Source organism: Pan paniscus, chromosome 13 (assembly GCF_029289425.2).
Source record: "Pan paniscus chromosome 13, NHGRI_mPanPan1-v2.0_pri, whole genome shotgun sequence".
Lineage (NCBI taxonomy): Eukaryota > Metazoa > Chordata > Mammalia > Primates > Hominidae > Pan > Pan paniscus.
Window position 1 is genome coordinate 34,132,192 of NC_073262.2, and position 24,651 is coordinate 34,156,842.

Below are 24,651 nucleotides of genomic sequence, written 5' to 3' on the forward strand. Positions count from 1 at the left end.
TTAATGTTAATAGTTATATTTTCTTAAAACAATTAGGACAGTGGCAATGGTCTATATTTTACAAATTTTCTGAATGTCTTAATATAATACAGCTGAATTTTCATATCTGATTCAGGAGATGTTGTGTGCGTTCATATATGTGGCATTAGAATAGAGAGGATTATTTTAAAAGCTTTTTCAGATGATTGTGGACATTCTTCTTTTAAAACTACACCAAAACTCAACACCTGTTAGTTTCTTAAAGGTGAATAGCAAAGAGCATATCATTAAATTTTTATTTCCTCTCATATATAATGTATTGGCCTAATTTTCACTACAAATTAATCATTTACTATGCATGATTTTGGCTCAGCTTGTGTTGTTCATTTGAAAAACATTGCTTCTTTCAGTTATGTATATCTTCCCAGTGTAGACATGTTTCATTATACCATATCAAAAAAATACATTCATGAATATTGCCAGAAATCTCATTAGAAACATTTTTAGGTATTAGGAAGCTGTCAAACTTATGGTATTGATAGAAGTTTTCCAACACTCTAATCTTCATTTGAAAGCTTTAATTTTATCATTGAAAATAAATTATCTCAGTTTTCTTATATGACAGTTTTTATATTCCATTCATTTTTGAGTAAACATCTTTTAAATATTTAACTCTGAATAGCCATAGTCTGTCAGTCATTCTTCAAAGATAAAATGATGTTCTATGAAAAAAGTAGCTAATTCTTTTTGCAGTTCAAGCAATCTCATAAGACATTCCCTCCAGGCAATTGTATGTTGGTATGCAGCAGAAGGACCTTATGCACTTTTCATTTTGTGACACAATATTAAAATGTCATGTCCTAGCTTTAATAAAATTAATACTTTTTATTGATCAATTAAGGTAATTTTTAAGTAAAACTGGCATTTTTTTCCCCCTGTGAGTGCATGGCAGTAGTGAATTCAGTGATTCCTAGTACAGTTTAATGCTACTGGGCTTTCAAAACAAATATTCTACTAATCTTTTTTTTACTTTTTTCCTACCATTTTCTGAGGTTTCTTTGGTCTTTTTTCTCTATATTATGGAAGGTTGCCTCTACCATATTTTCTGATCATTCTATTGAAAAATACTTCTTAGTAGATTTTTTAATCTCTAAAGACTCTTCTTTTGTAATTGTTCATTTTTTACAGCATCTTTTACTTTCTTGAGTGGTATATGTACTAGAATCTCTTGAGTATGTTAATTAGATATTAGATAATTTAAAGCAATTAAAAGGATTTTTTCTAAATTATTATTTGTGCACCTATGTTTATCTTAGTGTTTATTTTTCATTGTGCTACTATTTCCCATTGAGCTGGAGATCCTTGATTTCCTGTGATGTTTAACAAAGAAGGACTGTTTATCTTTCATGGATGTCTTTTACCTTTATGAGAGTAGAAGCTTTTTTACTTGGTATCTTCCCTGAGGGGAGTTCTGCAAGGCATTCGACACTGTGACTTGTAGGTTTAGTTTCAGGAGGGACCTGGGGGCCAGGATTTGATTCCCATGAATGCCAGAATTAAGAGAACTGTGTTGCATGGCACCAGCTTTAATATTCAAAACCTCTTCACTGAGTATCTTAGAAAAGAGCTGTGGCTAGTTATTTGAGACTTTTTATCAGCTGTCAGCCCTCTGTGAGCTAGGGGCAAAGAGCTAAGGAGATGGAGGTGGTATTACATATAAAAATATCTTTGATTGCCCAAATAGAGTTAAATAACCTTATTTTAACTTCTAGGTAGAAATTGATTTGTGGTCTCAATTTGTGGTCATTAATTCTATTCTTCTTGATAAGTCTAAATCATTCAAATCCTTTTACATTATAACTTTATTTTAAATTACTGCATTGCCTTAAATGTTTTAAAGCCTCTCATGGAGTCTTGGAAAGAACACAAGTTTTTCAGATAGGGAGACGAAATATGTAAATTTGATTAAGTTACTTAATCGTCATAGAGTCTCAGATTCTTTATAAAATGAAACAATAATCGTTTCCTTACAGTTTTGCTTTCACAATTTGAAATAATACAATAAGAGGGGGAGATCTCTATTTTTTTATCTGTGACACACTGTAGATTCTCTGATATCAAATGAACACTCAATAGGTGGTACCAGTATAAATTAATACAATTTTGGAGAAAGGGTCACTAGAAGAAATAGAGAAGGTTAACAATTGTGAAGAGACCGGTAATGGAGAGCACACATGATCAAAAGCTTACACACTTTTAACAAATAGAAAGTGGGATAACAATGTATATTTTATTATTGTTGTTTAGATATTTTGTTAGATTTTGCCATTTATTTACAAATACGTATAGTACAAAACTACATGATTATGTTTAAGTATGTAAATAATAAAAGCTGATTTTATGTTAATTTGAAATATGCTTTTGTTTATATCTATATACTTACATGTCATGTAAAATATAAGAATATTATATATTCTTTTCTAAGAAAAAGAAAAGTTAAATTGAAGAATCTAACTGTAGAGGAGGAGGAAAGTTTGAACAGTAAAATGTCACTACGAGCTGCATTTTTAAATGTAACAGTGATTTTACTGTTTCCCTTAGAAACAGAGTTTGGAAATATAACAAAAGAAATCAGAGAGTATTATAGTTTAGTACGTATTTATTATTATTTAATAAGATAATTATACTTTCCTTTAAAAAATATCTTTCCTTTTTCTAGATAAGAAACTGTGGTGGGCAGACCAAAACTTAGCTCAGCTAGGAACCTGCAGCAAAAGAGACGGAAGAAACCCCACCATCCTACGGAATAAGACTTCTGGGGTAGTTCATATGAAAGTCTATGATAAAGAAGCACAGCAAGGTAAGTCACACTAATGAATTTGTGCCAGGTTTTGAATACGTAATGTGCTCTTTTTTATATTAGCTCCTCAATTCAACAATAAAAGGTTTCTATTCTTGCTTCTAATAAAAACAGAGAAAAAAGGAAAATGTTGCTTACTACTGTAGGAGAAATGTCTTTAATATAGGTGCATAATGAGCTTTGAAAGCATTAGCAAACCTGCCTTAGGAGTCTTAATTTGTCAGGTCTTCAAAGAGGTCTTATCCTGTTCTTGACTAAAAAAATACAAGAATAAGAAAATATGTCCTGGCAAAATATATACAATGCATCGTTAAGCACAGAATCTGAATGAACTAGGGGACTTCAAATGGACTACATCAACAAAAGAATTCCATATCCAAAGCACTACATTGTTTGGCTGTAATCATTTTGCGTTTTTGTTTTTGCTTGTCCAAATTGTGTGCAGTGAAATGGAGTGAGAGAAATAACAGATGATTTACATAGGTAGACTTGTCACACTGCCCAAATGGCAAATGGATTAGAGATGGCAGCCAGTAGAGCCCCACATCTGCTAGTCCTTTCTTACTTTTTGCTTCATAATCCATGACATTAGCACAATTCTCTTTCTAAAAAAAAAAAAAAAAAAAAAAAAACCAAAAAAAAAATGTACTGTACTTTCATACATTAGTCTCTTCCGTGAAACTCCTTAGCTTCACATACTTTTCTTAGGAAAAGTTTTCCGGAATGATTTTGAACACTAAGATAGGGATTTTCATCTAAAGGATTTGGGGTATGTAGACTAAAGCAGAGAAGAGCAGGGGTAATAATAGAAAACCAGGGGGATTGCTATTTCTGCAGATAGGTAATGACCATCAAGCAAGCAGAATTTATTGAACATACCAATTGAGAGTGCTGCCTGCACATCAGGAGATAAAATGGAGATCAGATTAGGATTTGCCTACCCTATACAGGGAATGGGTCACGCTGGTTTGGAATCTTTACTTGCCCCAAGCAGAAGAAAACATATTACTTATTCATAAAAAATTAATAACTTTAGAAGAAAAAATTGCTTTAAACATTTATCTGAAGTATTTATTGCGTTCCTTTCATGGTTGAGAATTTATGAATGTTCGTAGATTCACATATACAGAATTTATGTGCACCCAAGAGAATGTATATACATACATATACCTGAGAATGTATAACCTGAGAATGTATATAATACCCAAATGGTTATCTGTTTGTTCTCTGAATTTTTGGGGTCATGTCCACGATAATAAACAAGGATATTTTTCACTAGCAATTCAGTAATGAAACTTTTTCTGTATCAAAATAATTGTACTGCCATTCAAGTCATGGGAAATAGATTATGTAATTGAGAATAAAATACTGGTACTCAGTAAATAAAACATTGAAACATTTTCTCAGATTTCCATAGAATATAATTATGTGTAAAAACTCACAGTACTATTGTAAATCTCAGTGAATAACGCATGCATATGAGATTGTATCTGAAAACATAACGTTAGAAAATATGAGAGAGAGAGGGAAGGTGTGCAAGAGAGAAAGAATTTCCAAACAAAGCATTTAAAAATATTTACCCAGTTTTCCAAACTGTGAACAAACGTATGCTTTGTTTTAAGCTGTAAATTAACATGTCAAATTTTCTAGATATAATTCCAATGAAGTTTTTAGGGGGAAACATTTAGTAAATGATGCTCAGTGCACTTTACTCCTGTTAACAAGATTTTCCTCATCTTTTAAAGATTTGATTCTATAGGTATAATTGGGTGTTCTATGCTCTGTGAAGGTATTGCCAAATGAACAAGGAGCTCTAGCACTTAGAAATCAATGGTACAATATGACTAAACTTAAAATTTAAGCAATGAAAATACCATTTTTACTAGAATATGCTGATAAAAGCATCTGTATTAAAGACAATCCCATTAACAGAATTACTGCAGGCAGCGTAAAAGCTTCATTAGTATGAAATATGACCAATTTAGGACTCTTTAAGGTGTTAACATCACTACCTATTTGGATTTCAAAGTACAATTAGTGACTTAATATATCATTTTTGACAAAGATCACTGGAGAGTTGAGAATTCTTATTAATCAAGTGGACTTTCTAGCTCCACTAGAGATTTGGGGCATGAGGTTTCAACATCAATATCATTATAAATTATTAAGCCAAGCTAGTATTTATAATTTGATAGATAATATAAATTTAAACATAAAACATAAATTTGTTACATAAATTCTTACCTTTCAATTTTACTATATTTTCTACTTTATATTTAACAGAAAAAGAACCTTATTGTAACTAAGAATTCATTTCATTATTTTTTACTTTTTCTCTCCTTCACTATTAATTTCTTCTTAGAGACTAAACAAAGGATATATGAAATGTATATGGTTAGTGTTTAACATTAATTGTTGAAATATATTAATTTTATTATTTATCAAAAATATGGTTCTCTCTATATATCTGAATATTTATCTGAAATATTATATATAATACTTACATATGGCTATTTTTGCAATTATACTAAAAATATACAGCCCCAGACCCAGAAGGTCCTTTTTTTCACGTATTTTTGCTATTATCAAGGCTATGTAACCCCTCACATTCTCTTATTTATTTATCTATTTTTTGAGATGGAGTCTCACTCTGTCACCCAGGCTGGAGTGCATTGGCACTATGTCAGCTCACTGCAACTTCTGTCTCCTGGGTTCAAGCAATTCTCCTGTCTCAGTCCCCCGAGGAGCTGGGATTACAGGCAGCCACTACCATGCCTGGCTAATTGTTTTTGGATTTTTTAGCAGAGACGGGGTTTCACCATGTTGGCCACTCTGGTCTGGAACTCTTGACCCCAGGTGATCTGCCCGCCTCAGTCTCTCAAAATGTTGGGATTACAGGTGTGAGCCACCATGCCCTCAGCCACATTCTCTTATTTTTACAAGTACATGGTCTTTCCTAACCTATTTCTCTTTACTTCTTGTTTTTTTTTTTTTTTTTGTTCGTTTGTTTGTTTGTTTTTTGAGACAGTCTCACTCTGTTACTTGGGCTGTAGTGCAGTGGTATAATCTCTGCAGCCTCTGTCTCCAGGGTTCAATGATTCTCATGCCTCAGCCTCCCAAGTAGTTGGTATTACAGGTGTAGCCACCATGCCTGGCTAATTTTTGCTTTTTCAGTAGAGATGGGGTTTTGAGACAGGCTTGTCTCAGAACTCCTGACCTCAAGTGATCTGCCTCCTTCACCTCCCAAAATGCTGAGATTACAGGTATGAGCACTGTGCCTAGCCTCTTCAATTCCCTTATTTCTCTTTCTCTCCAAATGTTCTTTCAAGCTCTATAGTTAAGTATCATCTGCCGATGTCTCCCCAGCCTTTCAGTCTTGGTAGTTGAAATACATCTGCATCTAAATACATCTCTCTAAAAGATTGGCATTACCTTAATATACCCATGCTTTCTACAAAATGAAATATGTAGATTGTCAGTATATAATTATTATAAATCTAGGCTGGGGGCAGTGACTCATGCCTGTAATCCCAGCACTTCGGGAGGCCGAGGTGGGTGGATCACTGGATGTCAGGGGTTCAAGACTAGCCTGGCCAACATGGTGAAATCCCATCTCTCCTAAAAATACAAAAATTATCCAGACATGGTGGCGGGCCCCTGTAATCCCAGCTACTCGGGAGGCTGAGGCAGGAGAATTGCTTGAACCTGGGAAGCAGAGGTTGCGATGAGCCAAGATTGCACCACTGCACTTCAGCATGGGCAACAGAGTGAGACTGTCTCAAAAAAAAAAAAAAAAAATATATATATATATATATATATACATACATACAAATATATATATTATAAATCTATAAATATAATTGTTTCATTATTTGATAAATGAGAGAAACAAAATTTCATCTTAATGTTATACATCAGCTTGGAAAAAATGTGGAATGAATCAGTTAATTTTTATTAGTTTATATAGGATAAATGTAATCATTTTAAAAGTTCAGGGCCATATAATGGCCCTACATAAAATGGATTTCATCAGTGCCCAAACTGGCAGATACAGGACATGAGCAGTGAATGTGGTACATCTCCTGATGAGAAATCTCCCAAGTTGAGAGTATTTCACACTTCAAAAATGACAGAGCTCATGACAGGTTCGATTGAACAATTAAATCTCATCAGACCGTCTTGAATTCAGAAGAAGAGAAATAATGAGCTGCATTGGTATTTTGAAATTTCCACAGAGAACTATTGATATAGAGCTTTCATCATGCTTTGTAATTCTCACTGGATTTATTACACTTCATATCAGTGCTTGAACATCCAGTAAATGGCATTGCATGCTCTAGAATAATAAAAAAGATGTAAAAGTGGGATTTTTAATGAACTTTCTGGGTAAGATTGTAAATTACTTAACTTCACACTACCAGCATTAATTAGCACGCTGGGCCTAGTAAATTCAATGGAACATCTTTAGCAGGGATTCTAGAATGCCTACCTGTGATTACCTGACTAATATTTGTCATTGGTACTATACAGAAAGAAGAGGAATTAATATGCCAATTAATTAGATGACTCTTATGGCTGTGTTTTTCATATATTTTGGGAGAATTATATTTCTATGAATGAGAAAATTTATTTCCTTGCTTTTAAAAATTAATTGAATACATATACACATACATACCTCCTTTCTTTTAGACGCATAATCTTTGAGTGGTTAGTAATAATTTAACAGCTATTTATGTGACACATTTGGATAAAATATTCTTGCAAAGGAAGTAATTGTAGAGTTGAAGGAAAATTTAAAAATCAAAAGAGAAAAAGATGCTGGTTTCTCTGATCTTAAAATATTACAAAGGTCTATGAAAATATTTATGACAAATCAATTTCCTTTTGCTTTTCTGTAACTATTAATCTTCTCATGTATGTCTGTTGACTTTTTTGAAAGGGCAAATTCAACAATAATTTACTACTTTAAATTATTCAAGAGAATAAAGCGTAATCTTTAACCAGTATGAAACAGCTGCATTTAGAAATCAATAGCATACAAATTTGTCAAATTATTGATGTTAAATAAAACTTTATTTTTTAAAAATTTCATTAAAGAAATTTGTTTCGTTTTCATTCTATGCAGGCAGCAATTCCTGCCAACTAAACAATGGTGGATGCTCTCAACTTTGTTTACCAACATCTGAAACTACAAGGACTTGTATGTGTACAGTGGGATATTATCTCCAAAAGAACCGCATGTCATGTCAAGGTATGAGTTCATGAAAAACCTTACCTCTGGTTCATTTACTTCACTAATCATTACATACCATGCAGACTTTGGGCAACCAAAGTCAGTTAAACATTAGAAAAAAATTAACTAGTTATTAGGAAATGGTATACTGTTTAGTCTCATATGTGTAAGATTTTAATATTTGAAATATTTAAAATATCATTGTTCTGCCTTATAAGACATTCTAATTTTTTAGTCATTTTAGCAACTGCAGTATATTATCAAACTTTTAACCAAATCTAGTAAAAGCTACCTTCGACCTGAATAGGCAAAAATTATAGTAAAAAGCAGTACTTGATTGGCTGGAATTAATGTAGAATTTGAACTAAGTAAGGTTTACTTCAGACTATATTAGAGGAAGCACTAGAGAGAATGTGAGGTCTCAGGTTTGCATAACTGAGGGAGAAAAGCACTGTAAGAGAACTGGTACCTAAGAAATCTTCTTGTTTTGCAGTCTCTAGTTCTATTAGTCCCAAATAACTTTGGTTCTAGAATGATCTTTTATATCTAATGATCATAGGTTAATTTTTATCTTTAAAAATGTTCCAATCTTATTTGAGAAGTATCTATATATCTATATATGTATTATCATTTATTTTATTTTAAATCCAATATTTATATGATACTTATGTGCATGGCACTGTTCTAGGCACCTTAAACATATTAATTCACTTAATCCTCATAACCTCATGAGGTAGGTCTCTTATTATCCCCATTTAAGAAATGAGGAAACTGAGGCACAGAGAAATTCAGCAACTTAGGTTACATGGATAGGAAATAGTGGAAACAGATTTAATTCTAGGCATTCTAGTTTTAATAAGAAAAAAATATAAATATTTTCTAATATATTGGCAAAATGCATAAGCATTAGAGTGTGTACTTCTGGTAGTTAGCTTAATATTTATGTGCCTATTTGGGGACAGGCTTTTGATGCCAGAGAAGTGTGATATTAATAGCTAATTAAGCTATTGATGTATTCTTAGTATGACAAAGATTTATGAAGACTAACTTCAAAAATTTCTTAATTTAAGAAATCTAAATGTCTATTAAAAATATCAGTGATACAGTTATCTTAAATCAGGTTTATTATCATATATAAGTAAAGAGATGTTTGGATTTTAAAGAAGAGGGAATAAATTTTGGTTGAGAGATGAGGTAGGCTTCCACGAATCATCTAACTCAGTGCTTATGAAAGTGTGGGGCCCGTACCAGCATCGTCATCACCAATTGGGAGATTTTTAGAAATTTAAATGATCAGGCTTCTGGGATGGGGCCCACTAATTCATTTTAATAAATTCCTATTTTAACAAATCATATGCATAATCAAGTTTGAGAACTACAAATCTACCTACCTTTCGTTAGTCAGGAAGTGTAGTACACAATAATTTTTTTAAAAGGCCAGGAAATACATTTATTAACATAAATTAAGATTGTTAATACAAATGAAATTATTTGTATTTTAAATATTCATTCTGGGCTCCCCTTCCCCCACTTATCTCCGGCCCTGCATTTAGGTATAGAATCATTTCTTATGTATTCTGTTCATGAAGGAATCAGGGGAATACCTCTTGAACCAAGTGACAAAATGGATGCTTTGATGCCTATATCAGGAACTTCATTTGCCGTGGGAATAGATTTCCATGCAGGTAAATAGCTTTTTAGTCATAATTTATGCATAATATATTCACTTGATTTATTAAACATGATGGGAATACAACCTTTTCCTCTGTGCTTTAATAGTCAAGATGAGAAATAAGAAAGCAGCAAATAGATAAATATTAAGGCCAATCATAAATTGTTCTAAATGTGTAGTGTCTGAAAAAAAAATCAAGTAAAATCGTCCTAAAGTATAGCATTTGAATTGCAATTGCATTAACATACCATCATTGGCACTTGGTTGCTTATTTTTATTTCTCTCTCTTTTTTATTTTGATCCTTTAGTTTTATCTAGTTATAAATATAAAGACATACAAAGCATTTTGATCTATTATATACTAAAATATAACCTTATTTAAAATATATTCAGGGTGTGATTTTCTATTGTAATACAAGCAGTGGCAAATGAAATCCAAATACTAGAAACAATTATACATGCTACACCATTGAAAATTATTGTTGAATATAGTATGTACCATTTGGAGTCAGATTTTACTTTACCTTCTGATATTTTAGCAAACAGTGAAAGGAAGCAACAGGAAGCAAAGTGGACACTAACATTTTGCTGTGGCTAATATGAATAAGTGATGGGGAATTAATGGTAGACACTGTTGAATTTACTGAAGTAAACAAGTTTTTTGGTGCTAATTGCTAAATTCTGACATAGCATAAATATTTGGTATTCACATTAACATTTAGATTTATTATCTTCAACTTGAGGGCTTAAACTTATCAAAATCAATGCTAAATCATATGTTTTCTGAATTAACGTTTTAATGTTGAACATGTAAATGCATTTCCACGGTGTTTTTATATGTGTAAAGACTTAGTTTTATCTAATGTTAAAAAACAAATAGCTATTTGATTTATAATATTAAAAAAAAGAATCATTGTAATCTTGCACCAGCATGTGGGCTTCTGGTAGTTGCTTATTTTTCCCCAGTTCTAACACATTTTGTTTAATCATGTATTAATAAAATTGTGGACTACAAGTTAATAAATTACCGGGGATCTTCACAAATTGTTCAAAAATGAGTTTTCTTAAGTAGATTGTTTTGCACCAAATGTTTGGAATTGGATAGAGGCAAATGTTTAAAATCACCTTTACCAAAAGGAAATACAAAGAAGTATAACACATTTTATTAAGCAATATGTTACTTTTGCCAAAATCTCAGTGTGGTTTTTGATCAAACTTTAATCAAATCTCATTATTGGTGGAAGGCTAATTACCTCTACAATGAATAATCTACCTTGTCTCTTATGTACCTGCATTTTATTCTTTAGAATTTTATCATGTAGGATTTGTTAAGTGCAAAACTAAGAAAATTTGAACTTTTAAAAGATTTTATGTATACAGTACATGCATGTATTTTTACTAGGTACATAATCCTTTGCTTTAGCTGGAGCATATATTCAATTATTTTGAAGACTCCATAATGATTTTTGAAAATATTTGATAAATTTCCGTGAGGAAAAAATATTAATATAAGCAATTTGATCTAAATGTCTTGATAAGATCATTAGGAAATCTTTTGCTTTTTAAGGGTAAATGGATCATCTGAATGAGTTAAATTCACTCTCCAAAGTTTACATTGGCCCTGAAATGGTTAAGTTTAATATCATGTACCATGATGGAGGATATGTTTATTTGCAGAGAATAGGACTTTCTGTTTCAAAATGCCCAATAATTATTAATATCATAAACTTATTTCATGTCAAAGTAACTTTTCCTAAGGAGAAGTTACCTGTTTTAGTTAAAACTTTGTTCTTTACATTTTACCTACCATATTTTTATTTCCTGGGGAAAAGTTATTTTCAGAAAAGCTATTTATTCTTCTAAATGGAAAGGGATGCAAGCATACAGAATAGTCATGTAGGTAGAATGTTCAAGAATCTATTAAAATCCCTACTGTTACTCAGAATACAGCAGTGAAAAACTTTCTTTAAAACCAAAGAAGCCAGTGAAACATAGTTGGAAGAAACCAGAGTTTAGCCACAGACAACCTGGGTTCTAATGCCAGCTCAACCACCAGTAGCTTTGTGACCTTGGGTAAGTTACCTAGTTTTTCTGAGGCTCTGTTTCCTTTTTTAGGGTGTGGGCATGTTTAGATCAATGTAAGCAAATGTTTAACAAAGTGCCTGATATATGTTGGTGCTCAGAGAATGGTAACAAAAATATCAAATAAGTGGGAAGTAAAATATTGTAGAAATTATCACATGTTATATATAATATATATATATATATATATATTTTTTTTTTTTTTTTACAAAGATGCCCTGGAAGCTACATTTAAATTTCTAATTAGCTAAGATTTGGTTTTACTGTTCTCTCAACTGATATTATATTTTCTATTCAGTTATCTGAATAGAAAAATGGGTGTTTCTTCACTACTCTGGGGCAATAAACACAGGTTAATAAATCTCCCTTTTGAGGATAAACATCATCATCATCATCATCATCATCATCATCATCATCATCAGTCTGTAGAGCTGATGCTTAAAGATTAGATATCAGCAACTATTTACAATATTAAATGTGAATCTAAGAGGCTAACATTCAGTGCTTAGACTGAACTAACTGAACCCCTAATGAAGGTCATGATGGTGGTGGTGCTATCAGGAGCTTTCTACTGCCTTTTTGCATAAGTTGTGTTACTTCCATCTACTTTACAGTCTGATCCTTTATTAACTGTGTTTTATGAAAATATATTAGGATCAGAATAAGTGTCAGCAGCTTGATTTATAATATCTTTATAGTGGTGATATACAAGCTCTGTTACTTCTTGGAGGGAAGTTAGAGAGAGAGAGAAAGGAAAACCTGGATTGTTCCTCAGAGAAAGAGAGAAAAGAAACCTTTTTTGCTGTGTCAGTCTCTACTTGTTTATCTTTTTTTTTCAATCATGACCTTCATATTTCACCTGATTATAGGTTCTTTCTTGATTAATTTATTTTGCAGATATTTTATTTCCTCTTCTTCCATTAATGACATTTACCCCAGGGCCATAATCTCTACATTAGGATCAAAGATAAAAATGACAAAATGGAAGGGCACAGTTGCCTCTTATTCTTTTTTTTTATTTTATTGTTATTATACTTTAAGTTTTAGGGTACATGTGCACAATGTGCAGGTTTGTTACATATGTATACATGTGCCATGTTGGTGTGCTGCACCCATTAACTCGTCATTTAGCATTAGCCTCTTATTCTAAACAAACAGCCCCAGTCATGCTAAGGAGATGAAGTGGAAGAGAATCATTGGCAAAGTACAAGTATCATAATTTGTCAATACTATTTCATTACCATGCTATTGCAGAAAGAATGTATTCTCAAAACCTGTGCATTTCATAAGAATTAACAGATCTGAATCTTTCTGGGTTTGATTGTAATAAATTAAAGCTTTCTACAATGAACAAATTGTTTTTTCTACCAGATGAAGCAATTCTGGATACTCTCCACAGAAGAAAAAAAAGACCCTGTGGCTAGATTTAAAATGTTCAAAGAATTTTTATCTCTTCACTGGAAAAGTCCCATTCCAGTGGAAAAAAACATATTGAGCTTTGAAAATCCTTGCCTGCTGGGTGATATTCCTCCTGATAAATGAATACTGCATTTGATGCTTTAACAGATACATTTTAGTTAGGAGAAAAGCCTTCAAAGCAAAGCCCATTGCTCCACTTAGTTAAGTGATCTTCAGTAAGTAATGCTCTATTCAATATTCAGTTCTCCCTCCCCTTGGGGTACTTATGACTTCTCCTTAATAATGAAACAATTGGATGCTACTTGAAGAGGACATTCTACTCAGAGAATAATTATTCATCTGGACAACTTCACACTTATATTCTTTTTTCATCTTTTATCTCTTTTATTGAAATTTGGGTCATCCAACTAAATGATGCAACAACTGTTGGTTACTATAATAGCTACCAGGTTTAGAATTTCACGTCTAAGTTGCTTGGAAGATAAAGATAAACAAGGGTCCAGCTGCAATGGCTCATACCTGTAACCCTAGCATTTTAGGAGGCAGAGGTGGCAAGATCACTTGAGTCCAGGAGTTTGAGGCTAGCCTGGGCAATATAGTGAGACCCTGTCTCTATTAAAAGAAAAAAATAAACACAGAATAAGGGTCATTATTTGGATGTCATTGTCTGGAACTTACTATAGGAAATATTTTAATATTTTTTTACACCATCACATAGTAATCTGACTAAGACAATAAAAACACAGAAGGAACATGTCAGTATACATTTACCTAAATCCACAGAATGTATAACACCAAGAGTGAACCCTAATGTTAACGATAGATGCTAATATAAACTATGGATGTGTTGGCTTAAATTCACCTGTGACAAATGTATCACTCTGGTGTGAGATGTTGATAGTGGGCAAGGCTGTTTGTGTATGGCGGAAGGAATATATGGGAACTCTACTTTCTGATCAATTCTGCTGTGAACCTAGAACTCTAAAAATTAAAATATATTTTAAAAACACTAAAGGAGTATATGTGACAAAATATCACTGCCACATTTATACAGTGAATGTCATCTGTTTATATGAAAGAATCCCTCTTTATTAGTCCCACAACATTCATATTTACCTTTGAAACATAGAACTAGAAGGAGTATTTGATACCATTTGTAGCACTCCCTCATGATACAGGTAAGGAAACTGGAAACCAAAGAGATCAAGGGGCCATATACTAATGGAGTATCCTACTCCCAGTTCTTTCCACTGTGCTGTCGTGCATTTGTAACCACTGAAGCAAAAGTTTATTTTGACCGTTGTTGGCATTACTTGATGACACTACATTGCACTTCTCCAAATTTGTGCTAGTAGAAGATCGTGTATTATTTTGATTTATATACTGAATCAGGTGATTTTTAAACCCATTTAATAATTGAAGATAGTGACACTCAAATGAGTCTCTCTCTTTTTTATTTTCTATGCCTGGAAGCTTATAAAAAGAAACTATTTACAAAATTTTTCTAGTAACCACTTTGTCACCAACCAAGGCCACAGAAGAATTATAGAAAGAATTCTTTATATGTCAGTAGCAGCAATAGTTTAAGAAATATAATATTGTTGCTTTGGGACATTTTTTCAATTTTATGAAAACCATTTTCTTGGCTACAAAGTGAATTTTTAGGGCTGCTTCAATTTCTTCTTGTTCTTGTGACAGTGAAACTAAAACTACTTTTTGTTGTCATTTCAAACTTTCTTCAATAATATATTTTTTAATCATGTGAACAGTGTGTATAGATTTGGAGGTAGTCAATTCAGTAAATCTTTCAAGATGTAATATCACAAGAAAATAAAAACTTATCAATACTACCTGAAATACAAATATCATAAACATGCATAACATAAGGCATTTTAGGTTAAGTAAATTACTGGAAATATCTCACAGATCCTTTTTGGGTAATTTCTAAATTCAAAACATGAAAACAAGCCCCTATTAGGCATTTAATTTATCAGTATGTTACATGAAATTAAAAGCACCAGAAGATGCACAATGATCACCTACTAAGATTAAAACTTTGGTCAACTTATTTGAGATCTATATTATTTTCCATATTTTTGAGAGAATCTCTCAGGCAAGTCTCATGAAACTTCAGGCACTCAGTCCCCCTCAGGAAAGGGAAAGATCTTGACACCAACTTTGGTTTAATCCACATGAAGCACATCAAATCTGCACTAGGAAAACTTTCTTTTTCCCTGCCTGAGTTACTTTGTGCTGCCATATTTCTTTTTAGCTACTGAAGCTTCTCCTCAGTGGTACATTCAGAATTGAATGTACCACCCTTTCTCCCCACTCTTCTTTATCAAAATGGAGCTGCTGAGAAACCTATTTTCTAAAGGCGTGGTTACTTCAATTCACAGTAAATTATTAGTAGCTGCTAAGAGATTGACAAGTTTTTAAATTATATATGTTTGAGCAGATCACAGTGTCTTAACCTACCGGCAACATCCAGCTAAAACACCCCTAAAGATATGTGAAAGAAGTATTTTTTATAGATAGGTCAAACTATTTTATATTTTTCAAATTACTCCATACTTTGATCCTTAGAGTATAGATTGGTACCTGTTTATTTCCAGAAACCCAGCCCTAGATATACTGACAGATTAAATGATAATGAGGAGATCTCTTTTAGCTTAGGTACGTTGGTACCTTTAGTATCTTCAACTGTAAACTTAAACTTGAAAAAGTGCTTTTCTTCCCATTTTAAGAAAACTGAATATGTATTAATCAATTTGTCTTTTTGATAGCATTTATTTAAAAAAAGCTGTGATTCAGCTTCTGAATTTTGGGGCCATTAATTTTTAATCAACTAGACAATGTTCTAGGTAAAGGAAAAGGAAAGTTATTTAATTTGTTTATGGGCTGGTCATAAGCAATGGATCTTTAATTTCATTTTATCATTTGGCCTTATTTTTATCTAAGGGCAACAAGTAGTAAGTGGATCATTTTCAAACTTTAAGGTGAAAAAAATAACTAATTGGTTCTATGAATTCCTTAGTATTTTTAGAATAGGAACTTGGCAGAAATTGAAAAAGCCTAGAAATGGAATTAAACACCCGTAAGAGGATTAGAAAACTGAGGGGTTGGAAGAGGAAGAAATTAAAATAACAAAAAACCCCTTAATATTTGTTGCACACTTACTACATCACAGGAGTAAAGTTAGGAAACTTTGTGTATTTATGTCATTTAATTTATCAAAAGAATCTTTTGAGGAAGGCGGTATTTTTATTTTAATATTAAACTGGGTTTCAGGATGAGATATGAGTATAGGAAAGACTTGGTTGCTTTGAGATGCCCTAATTAAATTCTGCATTCAGGATTCTTTTGGGTTTTTGCCCCTGAGATTGACATCAAACATGAACTGCATAAACAATGTGACATAATCCACATTTGATCCCTAATAGTTTCATAATGAGAATTTTAATCTTATTGTAATTATGATTGGGAAAGACAGGCCATATTAGGACTCAGGGCTTGAGAGAATCGTGATAATATGGTCAGTATAGGATTGCCCCTGCTAGACTGAGGGGCAGAAGACTCATGGCACAGCTTCATCTGATACTCAGATAGTTAGGGAGGGCATCATCATCATCATCATCATCATCATTATCATTATCATAGTTATCATCATTATGATTGTTATAGAATGGATGAGGAGAAGAAGAGAGAAAAAATCATTTATTCTACTATGTTTACATTAGTTATCTATTACTGTATAACAAATTACTAACACTTGGTAAGACAAAACAATGCTTATAATGTCATAGTTTCTATTGGTCAGCTTGCTGTGTCATCTGCTTCAAAGTTTCTTATGAGACTGCAATCAAAGTGTTGCACAGAGATGTGGTCTCATCAGAAGGCTCAATTAGGGAGGATTCACTTCCAAGCTCGCTCATGGGGCTGTTGGCAGGATTCTGTTCCTTGCAGGTTGTTGAATAAAAGAGCATAACTCTCTACTGAGTTAATACTCAGTTCTGAGCATTACTCAGAACTGAGTAATATCTCAGTTCTTTGTCATGTGGGCCTTTCTACAGGGCAGTTCACAGCATGACCACAAGCTTCTCTTAGAGCTAGTGAATAAGAGAGTGGGAGAAGGCATTCACAAAATGGAAGTCAGACTTCTTGTCACCCAATCTCAGAAATGATATCCCATCACTTTTGGTATATTCTATTTATTAGAAGCTACTTACTAGATCCATCCTCCCCTCAGAGAAAGGGACTAGAGAAGGAGTGAATACCAGGTGGTAGGGGTAAGAGGGGGCCACATTAGGGGCTGCCTATCACAATATTATTGACCTTTTATGTATCTTATTCCCACACATTATTTTCTAAAGGGTGAACTCGGATGGCAGGTTTGAAATATCAGTGATGTTCCTGTATGGACAGCTTCTATATTCTGGCTTAAACCATGTGATAATGAATTATTAATGTGAAACTTTATGGTCATTGTCTTGATCCTCATTTTGACTCCAGTTAATAGTAGACAGTAGCTGACTGGAGAAGTCCTTTAGGCAGAAATTAAAGACAAAACTTAAATAAAATGCCAAATGTTTCACAAATGGAATAGAACAAAGATGGGATTTAAATTCACATGTATATATTTTTTCATCGTTTGCTTTCTCCACACTGCCATTCTAGAGTAAGTTGAGTAAGGAAAGATTCCACAAATATCCAAGAAAGGATGGATGGCTTTTTGTGTTTGTTTTATTTTTTATTATTTTATTTTATTTTATTTTTTTGAGACAGAGTCTCGCTGTGTCGCCCAGGCTGGAATGCGATGGTGTGATCTCAGCTCACTGCAACTTCCTCCTCCCGGGTTCAAGAGGCATTTCTCCTGCCTCTGCCTCCCAAGTAGCTGGGACTACAGGTGCCCACAACCACGCCAGTTAATTTTTTGTATTTTTAATAGAGACAGGGTTTTTCCATGTTTGCAAGGCTGATCTTGAGCTCCTGACCTCAGGTGATCCACCACCTTGGCCTCCCAAAGTGTTGGAATTACAGGCGTGAGCCACTGCGCCCAGCCAGGATGGGTGTTTCACAGCAACAACAACAATTTTAAAACATGCAATATAAGGCCAAGGGCCAGAAATATCTAACCATTCAATATGTGGGATTCAGAAGGCCAAGCTAGGGAGCAAGGTAGCCCTAGTACTGATAATTTGACTTAGTTGATCTATGATTGTTTATCAAATGGGGGAAATTGTGTACCCCAAAGTACACTTTGCAATATCTGGAGACATTGTTAGTTGTCATATTGGTATCTGTTGAATGAAAGCCAGGGATGCTGCTAAACAATGCCCTGTGCATGTTTAGTGTCCTGTTCCTTTCCCAAAATGAAGTATTATCCATCCCAAAATACAAATAGTGCTAAGGTCAAGAAACCTATAGCAGGGCAAAATCTAAGATTATTTTAGGTGATTCTGATGTGTTCCCCTGGTTTACTATTTGTTATCTGATGTGTTCCCCAGGCTACTATTTGTTATCCTGAGCATCTCTTTCATTAGTACCTAGCTTTTCATGTCATGAGTTTGCCACATTTGCTTTTGGCTACCATTCCGGAAGAGTCCTTTAACAAAAGCCAGAAACTTCTTCCAACCATTCTTTGAAGTTTTTATCTAGTGTCTGGAAAAGGCTTCATGATATAGTAACTTAAGCCAAATCTTACTTAAGGACTCTTCAGCACTGTAGCTCTTTAATTAATAAAAGCTCTTTCAAGAAATTGCTTACAGCTGTCTAGGATTGCCTGGGAAATTGTGTATTTGTATTTGTGTATTTGTATTTGTATGCACACCTTTGTATGTGCATACACACCTTTGTGTATATCACCAATAGAATTATTATTGTAGTGACTTCATTCTTTGTCACCAAGGCGCGCTGAATGTTTACTGGTGTTAACTATGCTTAGACTGAGTTCTAGTATTGCCTCAAGTATTCCTCTCCAGAGTTCCTTGGCCACAAAGGGTGCTCCAAAGTACTTGGCAACAATTGCCAGTTCTTTATGCTTGCAATGGTGCTCAAGAACAATGAAACAAATCAGTTTCTAGGATACTCGGCGGTCTCCCATTACACACTATGGCTAACTCAGTGTGTCAGTGAATTTATCAAAGGCTGTGTTAAAGAAAATAAAACAAATAAAACTAGTTTCATTAGTCTTAAAGTTTGTTTCCTTTATTTATTATTTAATTTTACTGAAAATTCAATGAGAGGAGCTAGAGATTAAGTAGGAGAAAACTGAAGTGGAACCAGAAATATAACTTGATTGTCAGCATCTAGTATAAAATTCTAGACTAGATTATTCGAAAATTATGAATCTCTGGAGTTGGAGTATTTCAGAGTTATACAAAGCAACCTCTTAATAGTGATCTCTCTGGATCTGTGCCAGCTTTTTGACTATTCAACTTCTAATATTAATAGCATCAACAATAACAACCTATAGGCTATTTTTTTTTAATCTATTTTCTCAGTCTACAGTCATTAAAACCTATGTGAAAAGAATCAGAATTAGACTTGAATAGTTTGAGCAAAAAATGTAGACTGTATTGTATCATCTGCTCTGTTCTTCAGGGGAAAAAAACAAACATTCACAAGAGGGATTATATTTTGCTGCTTTCCTTACAAGTTAAATATGAGATAATGATAAAACTGATGATCCAATCTAGTAATTCAATGCTCTAAACATATGTAAAAAGTTATCTAAATACTGAATAAGAGGATTCATAATTTTTATTTTTGTTTCCTATGACATTATTCTCATTAATAGAGAATAAAAGAGCTAAGATTTATTAGTGATTCTTAATAATAACTTATTTAAAATATGACCATAGCCTTATAATTTTTTTTCTTTACTCCTCTCTCCTAATATTATTTTAGTGGTAAAGCAACTGATGTTTTGAGCTCACTGGCTCAGATTTTAATTTACTGATAACAATAAAGGATACTAATGAGTATATTTGCATACTCAATTATTTTTAATGTTTATTTAAAACCCTATTAACTAAAAAGAATGGTGATTTAAATTAAAAAATAGACATCTATTAGCTCAATCATCATTAAACATTATGAAAATTAGTTGGTAGAATAATACCCGTTTTGCAATCACTTATTGATGGCAAACCTCAATCCATGGTTAAATACTTTTACTTGTTTAAATTTTTTAAAATTTAAATTTATAGCAAATTTGTAAAATTAGAAAACATGAAAGAAAGTTGAAATAAAAATCACCAATACTACAACAACACAGACAGCAACTATTAATATTTTGGTATTTAATATTCATGCTATTTTTTAAATACAAATAAATTTTATTATTGATATGATTGTTTCTTGTTTCTTTTACTTACCATTCTAACATGAACGCTCTCCTATGTTATGATTAACAATTTGTAAATACTATTTTAATAGGAATACATTATATTATGTGGATTAGCATAACATTTTTAACCTTTCCAATACTTTTGGATATTTGGATTGTTTCTAAGTTTTGGCTGTAAATTTTTATCATTTGTGATAATGTCTCAAAATAGAATTTTCTTTATTTTAACTAACATCTTTATTGGGATTTATTTTACATATGTACAAGTCAATGGTTTTCAGTATATTTACAGAGTTGTGCAGCCATCATTAATATACAATTGTAGAATTTTTCATCAAGAAAACAATGCCTGTTAATATTATTGCTCATATTTTTTCAAACTCCCAGCCTCAAGTCAACCACTTTTCCCTTTTTAAAATTTTATTTATTTACATTTTGAGACAGTGTCTCACTGTGTCCCCTGGGCTGTAGTGCAGTGGCATGATCTCTGCTCACTGCAACCTCCGCCTCCCAGGTTCAGGCGATTGTCATGCTTCAGCCCCCTAAGTAGCTGGGACTACAGGCGCATGCCACCATGCCCTGCTAATTTTTGTATTTTTAGCAGAGATGGGGTTTTGCCATGTTGGTCAGGCTGGTCTCTAACTCCTGGCCTCAAATGATCTGCCGGCCTCAGCCTCCCAAAGTGTGGGATCACAGGTGTGGGCCACTGCATCTGGCCTGCTTTCTGTCTCTACAGACTAGCCTACTATGGACATTTTGTATAAATGGAATCATATGATATGTTTTCCTTTGTGACTGGCTTCTTTCACTTAGCATAATGTTCTATTTTGTAGGATATATCAGTACTTCATTGCTTTTTTTGCCAAATAATCTTCCATTTTATTGCTATAAGACATTTAGGCATTTATCATTTGATAGACATTTGAGTTATTTCCACTTTTTTGACTATTACAAATAAAGCTGCTAGGATCATTGATGTTTTTGTGTGGACATATGTTTTTATTGCTCTTGAGTATATACCTAGGAGTGAACTTGACAGGTATGGTAACTGTTTATGTTCAAACTTTGGAAGAACCGCCAGATTGTTTTCCAAACTGGTTGAAATATTTGCATTCACATCAGTAGAGTGTGAGGGTTTCATTGTCTGCACATTGTCTCCAAGACTTGTTATGATCTGTAGCCATTCTGATGAATATAAAGTGGTATCTCATTGTGGTTTCACTTTATGTTTCCCTGATGCCTAAAGATGTTGAGTATCTTTTTAATGTGCTTATTAGCCATTTATATGTGTATATGAAGAAATGTCTATTTAAAGCTTTTGCCCATTTTATTACTGGGGTCTTTGTCTTTTTAATATTGAGTTACTAGAATTTTGAATACATTCTAGATAAAACTCCCTTGTAAGATAATTTGCAAAAGTTTTCTGCCATGCTATAGTTTTTTTCTCTTTTCAAAGGTGCCTTTTGAATCACAAAAGTTTTAAATTTTGATGAAGTATAATTTAGCTATTTGTTTCTTTTGTTGCTTGTGCTTTTTGTATCATATCTAAGAAACCATTGCCTAATCCAAAGATACTAACATTTAATTCCATGTTTCTTTTTAAATGCAATGTTTTAACTTTTAAATTTAGATTTATGATCCACTTTTAGTTAATTTTGCTATACACATATGGATATCCATGTGGATTTGCATATGGATATTTATTTATCCCAGTATCATTTGTATAAAAGACGAGTCTTTCCACTATTAAATTATCTTGGCAAATTTTTGGAAATCATTTGATTGTAAATGTGAGGCTTTATTTATCTAAATTCTATCTCATTGATCTATATATCTATTTTATTTTTATGAGTATCAATTGTCTTGATTACTATAGCTTTGTATTCAGCTTTAACATTGGAAGTGTGAGTCTTTCAACTTTGTTCTCATTTTTCAAGACTTTTTTGGTTATTTTTGAGTCCTTATATTGTCTTATGAGTTTAAGGATTAGCCTGCCAATTTTGGCAAATAAACTAGCAGAGATTTTGAGAGAGATTGTGGGGAAGCTGTAGAAAACAACTGAGGATTATTGTGATCTTAACAATATTAAATCTTCCAGTATATCAATGTGATAGCTTTCTATTTATTTGAGTCTTTTAAAATTTCTCTTAAAAATGATTTTCAGTTTTCAGAGTATAAATTTTATATTTCTTTAACTTTATTTCTAACTTTCATGTTATTTGTAGTGAAATTTTCTTAATTTTATTTTTCAAGTTCATTATAAATGTGTTGAAGTGCAATTGGTTTTTGTATATTGATCTTCTATCCTCCAACATTGCTGAATTTATTAGTTTAAATAGATTTTTAGTGGATCCCTTAGGATTTTCTCTATACAAGATCATCATTTGCAAATTGAGAAAGTTTACTTCTTCATTTCCAACTTAGGTGCCTTTTACTCCTCCTCCTCCTTCTTCTCCTTCTACTTCTTTTTTGCCTAATTGCCTTGGTTAGAACTTTCAGTACTATGTTAAACAGAAACATTTAGAAGACACATTCTTGTCTTATTCTTGTTCTAGTCTTGATCTTAAGGGGAAAATATCCAATCATTATCCATTAACTATATGATATTAGCTGTTTTTATTTTGTGGATATCATTTATCAGGTTAAGAAGATCCCTCCATTCCTAATTTGTATAGCATTCTTATCATGAAGGAGTGTTATATTTTATTAGATGCTTTTTTTCATACCTCCTGAGATGATCATATACCTTTTGTCATCTATTCTGTTGATACGGTGTAATAAATTAATTTATTTCCAAAATGTTTAAGTTAACTAGCTTTGAGTACAGATGGAATAAATGCCATCTGGTCATGGTGATACTTCTGTTTAATATTTTGCTGGATTCAGTTCACTAGTATTTTGTTGAAGATTTTTGTGTCTATATTGATAAAAGATGTTGGTCAGTATTTTTCTTTCTTATGATATCATTGGCTTTGGTATCAGGGTAACACATATTTTGGCCTCATAGAATGAATTAAGAAGTGTTTCCTCATAATCTGGTTCTTGGAAGGATTTTTGAAGAATTGGCTTTCTTCTGCAAATCTTTGCTAGAAATATCAAATAAAGTCATCTGGTTCTTGGGATTTGAGGGATTCAATTTTGATTTACAATTCAATTTCTTTAATTGTTATAGATCTGTTCGTATGTTTCATTATGTTTTAGTTTTGATAGTCTGTGTCTTTTGAAAAATTTGTACATTTTATCTAAGTTATGTAAATTTTGGCATATAGTTATTCATGGTATTCCCTTATATTTCTTTTTTTAAATTTCTGTATCTGCTGTATCAGTAGGGGTGTCTCTCATATTTCATTCTTAATTTTAGTAATTTCATTTTTTTCTCTGTTTGTCTTTGTTAGTCTAGCTACAGATTTGTCAAATTTGTTGATCTTTTCAGTGAAGCAACTTTTGATTTTGTTAATATTTTCTGTTGTTTTTCCTCTCTGTATTTTTAAAAATTTCACTCTAATCTTTATCGTGTCCTTGTTTCTGCTTGTTTGCTGTTTTTTTTTTTTCTAGTTCTTAAGCGAGAAGATTAGGTTATTGATTTGAGATCTTTCTTCTTGTATAACGTAGACATTTGCAGCTATAAATTTTTCTCCAATAACTACTCGAACATCATTCCCTAAGTTTTGATATATAGAGTCTTCATTTTCACTCATCTCAAAGTATTTTCTAATTTATCTTGTGATTTCTTTTTTGACCCATTTGTCATTTAAGAATGTGTTGTAAAATTTCCCCCACATTTATGAATTTCCATGCTTTTTTGTTGTTGTTGTTGATTTATAACTCAACTTAATTGTGGTCAGTGAACACACTTTGTATGATTTTAATGCTTATTGAGTTTGATCCCTTCATTTGGTAGCATATACACTATTTGCTGGCTGATAATGCCTTTTGACATTAATTGCTGCACTCTGATACAATTAAATTCTGGCAGGGATGGTTTTTGAGACCAGTCTTTGAAGTTTCTTCTCACTCCAGAGGGGCTCTTCTTTGCTGTCTTTTTCCACAGTTTT

The 24,651-nt window shown here is 32.5% G+C and overlaps 1 protein-coding gene across 3 annotated transcripts in view; it reads left to right on the forward strand.

The window, feature by feature from the left end:
• LRP1B (LDL receptor related protein 1B) overlaps positions 1-24,651 on the forward strand; it is a 1,910,203-nt gene that overhangs the window by 1,361,711 nt on the left and 523,841 nt on the right. For 2 of the 3 annotated variants that reach the window (XM_034954060.3, XM_003822825.6), the window contains exons 33-35: positions 2,699-2,839; positions 7,965-8,090; positions 9,626-9,757. In XM_034954060.3, the coding sequence (XP_034809951.2) occupies positions 2,699-2,839; positions 7,965-8,090; positions 9,626-9,757 (399 nt within the window). The remainder of the gene's footprint in view (positions 1-2,698; positions 2,840-7,964; positions 8,091-9,625; positions 9,758-24,651) is intronic. The other variant, XM_034954061.3, reaches the window with a different exon arrangement.